This window comes from Fundulus heteroclitus, chromosome 4 (genome assembly GCF_011125445.2).
Source record: "Fundulus heteroclitus isolate FHET01 chromosome 4, MU-UCD_Fhet_4.1, whole genome shotgun sequence".
NCBI lineage: Eukaryota > Metazoa > Chordata > Actinopteri > Cyprinodontiformes > Fundulidae > Fundulus > Fundulus heteroclitus.
In genome coordinates this window covers 31,217,385-31,232,117 of record NC_046364.1, presented here as the reverse complement: position 1 = coordinate 31,232,117, position 14,733 = coordinate 31,217,385, and the positions used below count along the sequence as shown (strand labels likewise).

The 14,733-nt window shown below is 37.3% G+C and overlaps 2 protein-coding genes across 3 annotated transcripts; both read left to right on the top strand.

Annotated features, from left to right (window-relative positions):
- The first annotated feature begins 1,197 nt into the window (after positions 1 to 1,197).
- On the top strand, positions 1,198 to 6,595 carry LOC105919777 (testis-expressed protein 9). 2 transcript variants are annotated; one of them, XM_021312063.2, is made up of 9 exons: positions 1,198 to 1,285; positions 2,753 to 2,813; positions 2,966 to 3,011; positions 3,150 to 3,261; positions 3,568 to 3,659; positions 4,924 to 5,097; positions 5,244 to 5,315; positions 6,258 to 6,392; positions 6,463 to 6,595. In XM_021312063.2, exons 2-9 carry the CDS (start codon positions 2,791 to 2,793, stop codon positions 6,538 to 6,540), a joined length of 732 nt encoding a protein of 243 aa, XP_021167738.2. In that variant the 5' UTR covers positions 1,198 to 1,285; positions 2,753 to 2,790; the 3' UTR covers positions 6,541 to 6,595. The 2 variants fall into 2 exon arrangements, with proteins under 2 accessions (XP_021167738.2, XP_012710620.2); XM_012855166.3 differs by having other exon boundaries at positions 2,960 to 3,011.
- A 2,524-nt stretch (positions 6,596 to 9,119) lies between these two features.
- Positions 9,120 to 13,787, top strand: LOC105919779 (testis-expressed protein 9). The gene is made up of 12 exons (XM_012855169.3): positions 9,120 to 9,192; positions 9,491 to 9,639; positions 10,622 to 10,685; positions 10,837 to 10,910; positions 11,027 to 11,072; positions 11,199 to 11,278; positions 11,375 to 11,529; positions 12,107 to 12,198; positions 12,392 to 12,565; positions 12,684 to 12,818; positions 13,298 to 13,432; positions 13,509 to 13,787. Exons 1-12 carry the CDS (start codon positions 9,145 to 9,147, stop codon positions 13,584 to 13,586), a joined length of 1,230 nt encoding a protein of 409 aa, XP_012710623.2. The 5' UTR covers positions 9,120 to 9,144; the 3' UTR covers positions 13,587 to 13,787.
- Positions 13,788 to 14,733: the final 946 nt, after the last annotated feature.

The window sequence follows — 14,733 nt, the reverse complement described above, 5'->3', positions numbered from 1 at the left end:
CAAGCATAAAAACAACCTGAACTGTCAGCCTCGGTGCGTCTGAATATTTCTTATAAATTCTATAGATATTGATGCAATGTATTATGTTCGAGCTATTACTTTTTCTTTTTTTTTTTTTTGTTACTGTTTCTGGTCGCTGAACATAAGTAACCTGAAGGACTCAATCATATGGTTTTGAGTCAATGACTTACGGTTCATGATTGAAACAAAATGTACCATAATTGTAAAAGCAACAAAATTATAAATGAATATCATTGTTATTACTTATTAAAAACTTTGAACAGTTAATGATCACAGCTATAAAGTTTTTTTTTAAAAGCAAAGTCTTTTTTTTTTTGTTGACTAACTGAGTTATGTTTCCCATAGGGTTACCCGCATCCAATCGCCTCATCAAAGTGCCTAGGGGTGGTCGCTGGGCACTTCATTTATTTATCTATTTCGAACAAACAAACAATAAATAAATAAATAAAATAAAAAAATAGGATATACCAACTTACACAAATTGTTAAAAAAGGAGTTGGTGGAATATATTTAAAAAAATTATTTCCTGCCCCTCTCTTACATTTCAACATACAGTTATTTGGGTCACCCCCTTTTCTCAAGCAGTTAAAATGTTCCACTTACATTCAAGAAACAACCTAAAAGATTTTCTGTTTCCACTGATTCCTTGGAAATACAGGATTTGCCGTTGTTCTCTTGACATTCCTGCAGAAAAATAAAACATTTACATGTGTTTTGACTACGTAATTCATCTGAACCCATGAAACTATTTCTGTTTTTCTTGATGCTTAGATAAAAAATACACTGTGTCTTAATCTGCACAAAAATAGTTGTGTAAACAATTATTTTATCAAACTTAAAAAAAAAATCTTTTAGGTGGTATTTTCAACACTTCAGACAAATTATTAAGTTTTTGTGAAGTAGCCTACTGGACCACAACAGTTGTTTGAACTCTCCGACATCCGTAAATATGTTCAAGTTCCCTTCAAGGTAAGCACAGATAAACCTGTTTAAAACCCGATATGACCACCATTAGTCATGCAATTTATCAGAAATTTGTTTAATCAAGATACCATGGGTAACAATGGTTAACAGTCTAAATATTTGTGTCTATTTAAGAAGAATTTGCGGTGATCTGACGTTTGTCGCTAAATTGCAAGCTGCACGCAATTGTCTTTCAGGAGCTTCCGTACTATGTGTGTTGCTAGGCAACACGAACTGCGTCTCTGCCATAACAATGACGGCAAGAAATTGTAGTTAAAAGAATAACGTCGTCGTTTTGCAGGTGTGTGATGCTCAGATTTATATGCTATCAGTGTTAAAAAAGGACCTCTACTCAGCTTAAAGAAAAACTGCTTATTAATATTTTATCATAATAATAACAACGTTTAATGATAATATTATTGCCATTTTAAAGTGAAACGACTTAGTCAGCCTGCTATAAACCCGCTAGCATTGCGGTAGGGTTCCTTTAAAAACTAGACTTTTTTTGTTAGTTTTATAATTTATTATCAAAGACAATGGCAACTCTAATAAGATGTCCATACGATCTGCCAGACTTAAGAATCAGCCAAGTATATGCTGATAGGCTTTGATTGGTGGCTTACAGATCAAATACAAAAAAAAAATCTTAAGGCATTAAAACAAAAAAGTCATTTTTGGTCTATAAATTATATAGTTCCTTCTTTTTATGTTGGACCTGTCACTGTTATCTCTGCCAAAACGTTTTCTTCTTTTATAACTTATAGAAAGAAACATAAAATCAGGAGGCCAGGACCTCAAAGAACATTATTAGTGGCCAGAAAAAGACTGATTGGTGCTTCTCTATTGCAGTCAGTTTTTGTTCATTTCATTTCTGTTTAAATGTGTTGACTAAACCCCTTCTTACAGAATCTATGTAGGCTATACCAAACCTTAAACTAAGATCAACATCTGTTTTAAAGTAAACTGTGGCTGAAATCATGATGCTCTAAAATAGGATTGGAGCTTCCAATTATAAATATGCCGCCTAATAAACTTGCTCTGTAACATACATATTAAAACATACATATCAACATATTAATTAGTGTTGCGCCAATGCCATTTTTTGGCCCTGATACCATACCGATACCATCTGTTTGAAATTAATGTGTGTGTGTATATATGAAGAACTGCATACTACTTAGGGTAGTAGAACTTTTTATTGCCTACCTGGAATGGGTCACAATAGTTGAATAAACTTTTGGCTCTCAAAGGCCAAAATAGTGCAACATTCGTGAAATTATAACATGTATAATAATAGTGCAACAGTAAGACAGTAAAATTACATTAATAATTGAATAATCTCTTTTAAACCCTGGGTTTTGGCTCTCAAATGCCAAAATAGTGCAACTTTCATGAACCTATATAACATGTATAATACTAGTCGGGAGAGAGAAGGCTGCGTTCAAGTGACATACAAACATCAAAATGGTATCGGTGCCCTATTTGTTGGTACTCGCTGATACCGATACCACCATTTTAGTGCTGGATCGGGGCCACGTCCGATACTGGTATCGGTGCAACACTAATATTAATAATAATATTAGCCTAAAATACTTATTTTTTCCCTGCTATCATTTGTGTGTATGTATTTTTTAAGATACATTTCTTAGGTAGGCAAATTTGTTGAAATTCTAGAACTATATGAACCAGTCGGTGGATCAATTGTAGATATTAATAGGAAGTTTTTAACTTTAATCTGGAAGGTTAAACAAATTCTTACTGATTTTAGATCAGTTCTAGTAAAGCCTCCATCCAACGCACTCGAATATGGAAGATGAACACTGTTCCAGGTAAGAACTGTCCTAGAAGCGGAGAGTTATGTAATCCAACATTCGTTCTTTCTTTGTTGTTCACTTTGTTTTATTATTGCAACCCTTCATATTCAGAATAGATAAGTAATCTTTCACTGTATGCGTGTTTGTGTCTGACTTCTCAACTACAGGGTTGCAAAATCCCAACCAAGGGCCGTGCACAATTCCGAAGTGAAGGTAGAAGTTAAAAATGCAAAGTTTGCTTGTCTGTAATTTTGAATCTGTGGATTTTTTTTTTTACCTGGTAGAAAAGGGTTTGTACTGCGACGATGCCTTTTGTTGCAGATAAAAACTTTATTTATATGTAATCTATAGAAGGTGACCATAGACAAGGCCACATCTACAGCAAAAGACGAACCTGCCGGGCAACAAGGAAAGAGTGTGGAGGAAAAAATAAATGACTTCATTGATCAAGAAAAAGCTGCAGGTAACTTGTTGAATACAGTGTAGGCTAGGATATAATATTTGAGTAAATTTTTTTTAAAACCTTAAAACAATTGATTTTCCTATAGATATGAATTCATTAATACATTTGAACAATATAGTTATTCAAAAAACAAGTAGTTATGATTCATATGATTTTTTGACATTATTGTATAAAACACGTAATATGTTTTGAAACTTACTAATAAATACAGTTCAATGATTCTGCTGTAAGTCTACTATTTGTGATTTATTATAAGGTTTAGTAACGGTAATTGGTGGATCATGCTAATTGGGTTTTGCTTTACAGCTGTTTCTGACCTTCAGACTCGAGTTCTGACCATGAAGCTCCACATCTTGCAAGAAGAACTTGATCTGCTTTCAAGTGATTATCGCAAGAAGGTACTGTTATAAATCTGAACAAACTCCAATGTCATTCAGATTTGTTTTTGCTTTGGTGGAGACTCACTTTATGAGAACAATACCAATGTTTTCAATGTTGATTTTAAAAGCCCTAAAATGCCCTGAATTTAAAACAGCGTCAGACATTACTGCTTTTAAACTATCCCCACTTTGTCTTTTTAGTTGGGTAACCGCTGATTTTGATAAGCTACAATTATGACATCAGTGTATATACAGGAATAAGTCTCATAAACCAAAATAGCATTTTTTATTTATTTTATCTTCCCATTGAGTTGTCAGATTGTCAGAAAATTTAAGAATCAAAGAGATGTCTGGGTATTTCTAATGTTAAGATTTATTTAGGATCAGTAAAAAGTTATTACACTTCAATTAATTATAGATCAGATGAAACAATTACTTGTTATTCTTTTTTTTATTACCTTTGGTGTACAAACTGCTGATTTAGTTAATTAAAAATAGGCATAAAAACAAAGATAAACAATGACACTAACACTCAGCTGTTTTTAAAATCCCAGCCCAAATGTTTTTGATTTATTTTCTTTTTTACATTTTTAAGTAATTCTGAATATTAAAAATAATAAATATTGAAATACTTTAGAACATTTTGTATCAGTAGGCCCATAGGCTGAGATTTTGAGTGTAAATTAGTTATGTTCTTATTGTTAGTAGCCTCAGTAACACGTCTTTTTCTTATGACCGATAAAAACAAATTGCTATATATAAAAAAATTGCAGCATTTTCTGATATTTTAACAAGGTTTCTTCATTCTGTCTGTTGTTCTCACTCTCACATAAACCATGCTAGGCATCTCATAAATGCGATCCTCCCTTCATCTACCTAAAGCTCATGTTTTATGTGTTTATTTCTATTTCAGATATATTTTGTTATAATTTTCAACCCATTCACATGTTAGTTTGTTTCGGCCCGACTCTACTCCTGTTCTCCACTCTCTGCTTTACTCATCACTCAGTTAGCGCACACTGCTCAATATACAGTCAGCGTTAAGGTGCAGAGCAATTCATTCAAATCATTTTGTGATATTTACGACAAAATACACAGCAAAAAATATTCCCAATAAAATCACTTTACAAGACAGATGGATCCAATTTACCAGTTCATATTCAATATTCAATGTGAAGGGGATCAGATAAACACCGCTTTAACTATTACTTGCGAGCTAAATCTTCCTGGTTCATTTTAGACCCAGGTCTACAAATTGAATGAATGTTTTTTTTTCTTTCAGGATGATGAAATTGCTACCCTTTGTGCAAAAAATAAGGAGCTTCAGGATGACCGAGCGAGACTGCAGACGACCATTAATATCAAGCAAACACGCATTGAGGAGCAGAACGCTTCACTCAAGGAGTTTGTACAGAAATGTGATGATCTCCAGCTGCAAGTGTCCAATTTAAGCGAGGTTTGTGTTGATGGCGACTGAAGCGTAAGCTGTTAGTGTTTTGTTTTTTTTTTCAAGTTCAATGGGTAACTGCTGGCAAAAGACTGTCAGATGGTTTCCAAAAAAATAAGAAATGAGAATAACCTTCATTCTATTCTACCTCTAAGCTGGTCAGATCCTATGAGAAGGAGGTGGAGAAGATGAACTGTCAACTGAGCGAGACCAAACAAGTAAACGAGGTAATTGTGTTCAGTTCAACTCAATTTTATTGATATAGCGCCAACTCACAACACATGTCATATCAAGGCACCTTACAAAGTGAATTCAATCAAAGCAAACAGACAGATTGGTCTAAAAGTTTTCTAAGGAAACCCAACAGATTACATCGAGTCGTTGATTTGTAGCATTCACTCCTCCTGAAAGAGCGTAGAGCCACGGTGGTAAGAAGACCAGTCAGCTGAACTTTATTTGATCACTTCCAAAAAAACGTTAAAAACAAAAGTTTGAAGACGTTTCGCTTCCTATCCAGAAAGCTTTCTCAACTCAAAAAGTCTGGAGTAGTGTGAAGTAGCAAGCTTTATACTACTGCCCAACAGAGGCCTTGTAATGGCTTAGATAACATGCAAATTGAACCAAAACTAGTCCAGTTTACTACCTGGACTACATTAAATACATCAGACCTAAGAATTACATTTATCATCAATGTAGGTGAAACAAAAGTTTGGAAGGTCCTTTGATTACAAAATAGCAAAAACGTTTAGTTGGGAACAGGTAAAGTTCAACAAGACAGTAAGGGTTTACATATTCTGGTGAAGATTGATTCTCTAAATGTAAAATACAGTTAAATAAAGTTTCCGATTAAAAAGCTAGGACATTGTGACAAGCTCACTCTTGCTTTATGTTTTAGCTGCAGACTTAGTTGCAGTCGTTTTTACGACAAAAATCAGTTGACAAGATGATCTAATACATTAAAAGCAATAATTACTACTTATAGTCTGTGATGGTCCTGATCACAGACTATAAGCACAGCGACCAGCAGCTCAGCAGCGACCCAGCTCTCCCTGGCACCTTATACAGATTCTTCACACGCTTCGACTCTCCAAGCAGCTACAGCTCTAACCGTTGCAATAAAGGAGTGGTTCTGCACAACATTTAAAAAAATTTTTTTCTTGTTAATCTAGAACATAAAACAGGAAGAAAATCCAGATGTAGAAAAACTGCTGGCTGAAAACCATACCCTTAAGAAGCAAAAATCTGAACTCGTTGTGGGTTTCAAGAAACAGTCCAGGCTGATCGACATTCTGAAAAGACAGAAGGTAAGTATCTTTGTTTTACTCTCATAATCTGAGCACTCGTTTCAAAACCGTAACAACTTTTTGTGTGCAGATGCACCTTGAGGCTGCAAAGCTGCTGTCCTTCACAGAGGAGGAATTCATCAAAGCTATGGACTTGGAGGCACAATGAACATGTTTCGTACTTTTTTTCTTACTTCTGAAAAGAAAATAGTTTCCTCAAATTAGACGGCTACGCTGTAAAAAATAATTCTCATTGTTGATCAGCCCCAGTTCAACGATTAAATGTTTACTTCAGTATTGTTACTGAAAGGGATTCACTCAAATGTCAAATAAAAATAAAATGAATTTTAATATGTTGGCCTTAATTGAACACAAAACAACCCTGGGTCTTTCTGCATGGAGTCTGCATGTTCTCCCTGTGCATGTATGGGTTCTCTCCGGATACTCCGGCTTCCTCCCACAGTCCAAAAACATGATGTTACGTTAATAGGCCTCTCTAAATTCTCCTTAGGTGTGAATGGTTGTTTGTTCAATTCAATTCAATTTTATTTATATAGCTCCAATTCATGAAACATGTCATCTCAAGGCACGTTCTAAAGTCAAATTCAATCATGTTATACAGATTGGTCAAAAAAAAAAAATAATTCCTATCTAAGCGTGATCGAAAATGGATGGATGGATGGATGAACGCAAAACATTTGTGTGCAATAGAAAATAACTGCAGTATGTCTGTCCTATGGTGCCACCTAGAGGCCAACCGGAAAAGAATTGTATAATCTTCATCTGAGTTTGTTTCAGCCTGAAGCGTTTCAAAGGGTTTCCTGAAATCTTCAGTGTCCCAGTTCCTCTTTGCTGCATAAAGCCCTTACAGTGAATTCAGCAAAGGTTAAATGATCTGTTCTCTCTGATGCAACCTCTGCTATAATCCATCCGATGATCTCGTCCACCATCATCTTTTCTTCTCCTGCATTCCCTCCTGCAACTTAAGGTATTTGCATCAGGTGCAAGGCCTTAAGAGGCCTTGCACCTGATTTTTATTTTGCCCACACTCTTTTGCCTTAAGATCATGCCAACGTATTGGCAGTGTCACCTCCAAGCTGAAAGTGGGTAATGTTTCGGTGGTTTGTTCCAGTGATTCTCTACACATAAGGGAAATATATTTTTCTGCTGGCCATCATGCACAGACATACATGCATGTTAATTTTAGCTAAGATGTTAGAAAGAATGAAAATCGTATTTTTATCTGATTCAACTATCAAAGGCAGCAGAGCATAATGATCTGGGCAGCTACATTCTTGTAAACATAACCAAGATTCACTTTTTATTACATGTTCTCACTAAGTCCTTACATTGGCTCCCTGTATCTCAGAGAATAGAGTCTAATACGTCTGTTAGTTTATAAACCTGAGTTCCTTTAAATGGAGATTAAAAACACATTTGTTCAGGATTGCCTTCGACTGTTCTAGTTAAACTGTTTTACTGAAATGTCATTAGTTCAACTTTATAGTCCAACTGTTTTCAATATTTGCTTTTAGTTTCTATTTTTCCATGTTTCCAAGCAAATTTTATTCCAACTTGCTTTTCTTCAGTGTTATTTTCCCAAATTGTAACCATGTAAAGCACTTTGCATTGTCTTTGTACTGAAATGTACTATACAAATAAATTTGTATAAAACATAATCCTCACTGTGTTACCTGCTGTGTCCAGATGACAATGGGTTTGTTGATTGCATTTTCAACTCCAACGCCTACAGGGAGTCTTTCTAGGACCTTCATAATGTGGGATGTCAGGGCAACGGGTCTATAATCATTGAGGGCCAAACCTTTTCATACAGTACTATAAGAAGGAGGTAACACATTTTTTTTTCTGGGAGAAAATCATGGTTTGATAATATATATTTATTGTTATTGAGACCTAATCTTAAATTACGTCTCCCTGAGTTCCACCACCAAAACCCCCAAAACATGTCTGATGTTTAAGTTGTTTAATTTATCCTTGTACAAATATCACCTCATTAGATAATCATATTCAGTAGGTAATTGTTTGGTCAAAAATTGCATAAACATTGAAGTGTAATACTGTAAATCTCCAAAAGCACATTTTTCATAAAGTGGAGTAAATATGAATAAAATCATGTTTAGTAGAGTAACATAGCAAATAAAATGAATTTATCCCTAACATCAATAAGTATTTTATTGAAAATCTCTGATAAAAATGTGCTTATCAAATGTGATAATTTGCGCATGCTGGTATTTCAAATAGAAAAATAAAAACATTATTTACAGTTGAACGTACTGGAGGTAATATCATTTTATTAGAATTTGACATTTATGTTTATTGTAAATTTTCAATGTCTAAATTGTCAATGTTACAAAGTTACAATATCAACATTTAATTAAATAAACTATTTCATTTTAAAATGCAGAACTTTGTCAACATCTACTCCTGGGACTTTATTGGTTATAAGAACATTTTATATGTAGATTTTCCATACTTTGTTTTTGGGAAACAGTGGAACAACCACATACTTTTGATCCGTGTCACCTATATAATCCTCTATGACCTCCATTAATGATTAAATATAGCAGGTAACTGTTTAATCAAGGTTGCATGGGTATTTATTTTTATCCGTGTAAATGTCCGTATCTGAGAAGTTATCTCGCGTTTGTTGTTAAGCGCTAAAGTTCTAAATGTCCTTCAGGAACTTCCGTATTAGCTGAAGCTAGTCAAACAACTGTTGCTAGGCAACCCGAACTGCGCCTCAGCCCTAACAATGGCGGAAAGAAGTGGTAAAAAGAAAGTTAATGGCGTCATTTCGCAAGTATGTGATGCTAAGATTGAAATGGTTGTATCAGGAAAGTTCGGACAGAACATTTTCTTAGCTTAGAGGTTTTTTTTTTTTTGGTTTTTTTTGTATTTATTTTATTTGCTTTAAATTTCCCTAAAGCTAGTTTTTACAATCCATTCCCTGTTCTGGGATGGTCTTCTAAGCGGTTAATATCAAAAGCTTTACAGAAGGTGTTAAAGTTCAGATCAGATCTAATATGCTGTTGAAACATAACCCCCTGGGTGACATAAAGTCTCCCTGGAACTCAGTTCTGCTGTTTGCTGTGTTCCAGACCAAGAAGCGTCCCTCCTCCTCTTCCATCTGTCGAGCTGACCGCTCCAGGAAGGCAGAACCAAAGGAAACTAAACTGAAGGAAAAACCTGCCTCTGATCCAACAAAAAAACACACAGATGAACTGTTCGCCAAGGAAGAGCAGTACAAGTAAGGCTGTCCAGTCTAACTCCCAGAAGATTTAAGCCTCTCTTGTTATTTAATAGACGTGCAAAAATAAGATGATTGCTTGTTTTTCTTTTTAAGGCGGTGAAATTTCTGAATTTAAGCAGCACTAAAAATTGGTTTGGAGGCTTAAAGCTGTTACTCACCTGTGGTTTGCCTAATCTTAGCCCAGACATGTTTTTTTTTTATAACAAATAATTATCATACCAAAGTAAAGTTATAAATAAATAAATAACAGAGTTAGTGGATATATTATTCCCCCTGCTTCTTCCAAATGCTAAAGTACAGCTACCAGCCACTTTATTAGGGACAGCTTGGTTGAATTTTCATTTTCTTTCAGCTCTGCCTTTTCCATTTGCGAGGATTAAACAAAGTGTTAGAAAACATTCCTCGGGGATTTTGGTCCATGGTGCCTCGACAGGATCATGCAGTAGCTGCACATCTGTGATGCAAATCGCTTCTTCTGTCACATCCCAAAGGCGATGCTGAGGGACTTAAAAGTGAGAAAAGGGCATTATGCCTCCACCATTTGAACAATTGAACAATTAATGACAAATTTTGACCCCGCCGTCCGGATCTCACAAGTCACTCAGCAAACATTTATGTGTTGTGAACCTCATGTTCCTGTTCTGTCCTGTCCTGATGTTACCCACCTGTTTCAAGGCTCCACATGTGCATTTACAAATGGTATAAAACATTACTTAGCTGTAATGAGTTATATGAGTTATTTTTGCCTCTTCTTTACTCCAGAGATCAACGAGCCATTTTTTTTGTCCACACAACTTCCAGTCGCTGGATATTTCCTCTTCTCTTTTTTCTCCGTTTTGACTCTTAGGTTGAGCAGTTAGATCTTTTTTTCACCACATCTGGATGCCCAAACGCTTTAGTCGGTGGACGGGTGTAACGAATGAGCCGGCCAGGATGTCTCTATTAAAAAACAACTGATGCCTCCTCTTGTTTCCACCAGGCTGCTGAATGCTGAGCTTGAAGCCAAGACAGCAGAACTGGTGAGAGAAGCGGATGAACTTATGGTGAGTCCAGAATGTTTCTGATGACACAGAGATCTTCAGAAAACGAATCTCCTGCTGATGCGGGGAAACGTGGAAAGCTGAAAATCAATTTTGATGGTCAAACTTTTCTTTAAAGCTCAAAGTAATGTTTTTGCTGTTTGCGGGGCTTTAGAGGGAGCAAAAGGAAGATCTATCATCTCTGTCCAATGTGCTCCTCCTGGATACGGAAGATGAAGATGATTTCAAGTAAGAACTGTGCTGCGAGGGCAGCGTGTACCAAACATTATAATAACATCTTTATTGTTCAATAATGGATCTAACAAAACGTTTGTAAGTTTCTGTGTCCCACTCCTGTGCGACAGGAAGCCCAAATCTCAACCAAGGACCTTGAGGGATCCTGGAATGAAGGTATTAGTCCGGAGCGTTAGGTTGGAATGTCGGCCATGTTGCTCAGGCATGCTGAGCAGCATCTGGTTTTTAATCGGGAGCTGCATTTCATTGAGGCTCAGTTGGATTTGTTTTATCCTTAACAAGGTGAACCAAAAAAAGGTCACACCTGCGACACAGAGCACGCACGCTGGAAAACAAGGAACGAAGCCACGATGTAAAACAGCGTGAGTTTGATTTTTATCTGCATTGTCGTCAGCTACGTACGTGTCGGTTGTGCGTTAAAAACTGAAAAGCTGTAATATCGTTGTGCTTCGTTGCAGAACATCGGACGGCTCTCCTCACGCAGAGGATTCGGCAGCTTTAGAGGATGAAGCTGAGCTGTTCTTAGCAAAGACCATCCGGAGCATGGAGGAGAAAATGAAGGACTCTGTTCAAGAAAACACCGAAGATAACGCTGAAGATCATGTGGGATCCGGTAAGGTTTGTTATACCTAGAAGCAACGTGAGCTCACTTTGACGTTCCGCTGGGAGGAACCCAAACTCTTGCGTACATCTGCTGCGAAGATAACAGTTCTGGCTTAAAACAGGAGTTTAAATGTTGATGTTTTCAAGATGAGGATTAGTAGATTTATACACAGAAGGTAAAATTTCCCCAAAGCTGGAGTTGGTAAAACCAGGATCAAGTCTCTAGACGTTGGAATCCTGGGGGGAACATTTGAGTCTCACAGTGAAAGAGCAGAATGTAGATAGTGTTTGTACATTAGTTAGTACAGCTAAAGTTAGTCGGCCTGGTCTTTGAGCAGAACAGCAAATCCCAGTTCTTCAGCTTGCAACTGGAACATGATGAAATTAAGGTAAGATCAATCTTATGCAAAGATCAACGTTGGAACATCAGAGGTGAATGAAACAGTCTGAGTAGCCACCGACACGTGTTCCTGGTTCACTGTCTTCATCCTGGGAGTTCTGGAAATCTCCTCCACTGCACCTTCCCTTCGAAGGAGTCGGATCAAACAGAAATCAACGTTTTTGGCTGTTGTGTTTTCTTTTTACAGCCGCTTCCGACGCTCAGACACGAGTGCTGAAGGCAAAACTTCGAATCATGCAAGAGGAACTCGACCTGCTTTCTTGTGACTATTATAAGAAGGTAAAACACTGAACACCTTCCAGGAAATGATTTTTCTTCGATGGAAAATTATGTTCAGCAGAACTATCGACATTGGACCCTGAACATGCAGCCAAATCGAAATTGAAATTCTCTTCTCGGACCGTTTACCCTTTCAACCTCAAGAAACATAAGCGGACCGTATCTAATGTAGCAAATGTTCCTCGTCTCTCAGGATGATGAAAATGCTAAGCTGACTGCAGCAGTTAAGGAGCTCGAGGAGGACAGGGCCAGACTGCAGAGGGCCGTCGGCATCCAGCAAACACAGACCGAGAAGCAGAAAGCTTTGGCCGAAGAGTTGGCCAAAAAATGCGACAACCTCCAGCTGCAAGTGTCTGCTTTAAGCAAGGTTTGTGTTCTCAGTCTCTGTACGTTTACCCCGCACCTAAGATACGGTCAGACCCGTCATCCTTCCTGCACGCCGGGTCAGACCCCGTGACCCGCCATGTCCGCTGCGCTTTGTGCAGGAAGTGGAGACCCTGACCAGATCGCAGAAGCAGGCGGCAGCCGTCCACGGCACCGTGGAGGTCCGCCTGAACAGAGCTCTGGAGGAGGTGGAGAGGCTGAAGTCCCAGTTGAGTAAGACGAGACAGATAAACAAGGTAAGAGCAGGTTTGGTTTTCATCTTTGATCAATGAATACCAAATGTCAAAACTCTACGGGCCATCGTAACCTGCATTACGTGACTAATTTAACTCAACATGGGTTCGACTAGAAATAGAGATTATCTGGCAACGTGGGAGGATTTAATGTGGGAGGAAAACATCTTTTCAAAGTAGTGACAGTGGAAAGAAGATTATATTTACAAAATGTGACTTAAAGTTAACGGTTATGTTTGTGAATAAAAAACAGCCTCTAGCAATTCACACGGCGACTTAGGAATGGCACCATTGACCAAATGTTTATTAGCTACAGTCTTCCTAGCTAAGGATTCAATTTATATTTTATTTTCTGGAGGACGTCTTCTTTTTAAATAATTTCACAAATCACCAATCAAAACTTTACATAACATGATACCTAAAGACTTGTATGGAAACTGCGATACCGTTTAGATTTTGTTTTTTTTTCTGTGCCAAATCAGGACAAGATAAGTGAAGAACATCAGAGTAAAGAGAATCTGCTGGCTGAAAACCAAACCCTGAAGAAGCAGAAAGCTGAACTTATTGTTGCTTTCAAGAAACAGCTGAAGCTCATCGACATTCTCAAAAAACAAAAGGCGAGTGTCTTTATTTTAAACCCGTGCCGTCTTGGTGTTTTCTCTTTGCAAGCCTAATCACTCTTTGCGTGTCCAGATGCACTTTGAAGCCGCGAAGCTGCTGTCCTTCACAGAAGAGGAGTTCCTGAAAGTTTTGGACTGGGGGAAGGCATGAAGGTGGAGATCTGCGCAATTTACGTCATTGCTTTTATTTCTCTTTTAAAGAAAATGGTTTGACAGTAGACAGGTCTATTTTAGACACAATTCTGCGTTTTGAAGCCTGAGTTTACAATTTGTAAGTCTGATTCCATATTTAGATTTGATTACATCCTCTGTAACATAACTGGATCCTCTGAAAATGTCTTGATTTTATTTATTTTTTTAAAAACCATGCTGAGCCTAAACAGCCTAAATAAAAGGAAATACATTAATATAGGGTTTATATGAAACGCAAAACATTTTTCATTTGAAGGAAAAGGTGTTTTCACTAAAACAGCAACGTTCACGGCGCCCTCTAGTGGTCAATAGGAGAAACACTAATTTCTGAACTCTTCGCCAGTGTTCCAGGTCTTTTATTACAGAGCAGGCCCTCAGCATTAACGATGAACTGATTCATAAACACACAGTGAAGCTGCGTAAATAATATAAGATTCATATCCACGAGTTTTGCTGTCAAGAACCCTCTGCTTCCTCCAAGACCGTCTCCCCTGTGCCTCTTTCTGCTTCCCAGTTGCTTTTTTTTTTTTTTTTTTTTTAACTTCCTGTCACTTAATGGACACCAACATGTCATCAATGTAGGAGGCCTTTAAGAATTACGCTAAATAAACAGCATATTTAACATTATTCACTCAGACTAGAAGGAAGAGATGTGCCACATGAGATTTTGTCAGTCTTACATCTCAGTTATGGACAAAAGGATTGAAATTACATCTCAGCCTCATCCGGCTGTCTGCCGTCCCCCATCAGGTTCTCCTCCACACGTTTGTTGTGCTTCTTCTTCATGTACCATGTTCAGGAATCCGTCTAAATGATCCTCCTCTGCACTTTGCCATCATCATGTGTCTTAAAAGACAAAAGAGCAATTTAAAAATGTTCAAAAGAGTTCAGAGCGACCCGTCCAGACGGCCCCGCTGAGACAAGCGGGTCTAGACAACAGAGCGATGTTTTAGTTTAGACTCGACTTGATTTAAACAGAAGATCCCGTCAAACACCAGGTAAAGTCATACCATCAATCTTAGAAGCTAACGTATTTTCATTTTGATAAAACATCTACCCGAGGCATTCATTTCAGTATATAGTTCAAATACACTTTTTTTTTTTTT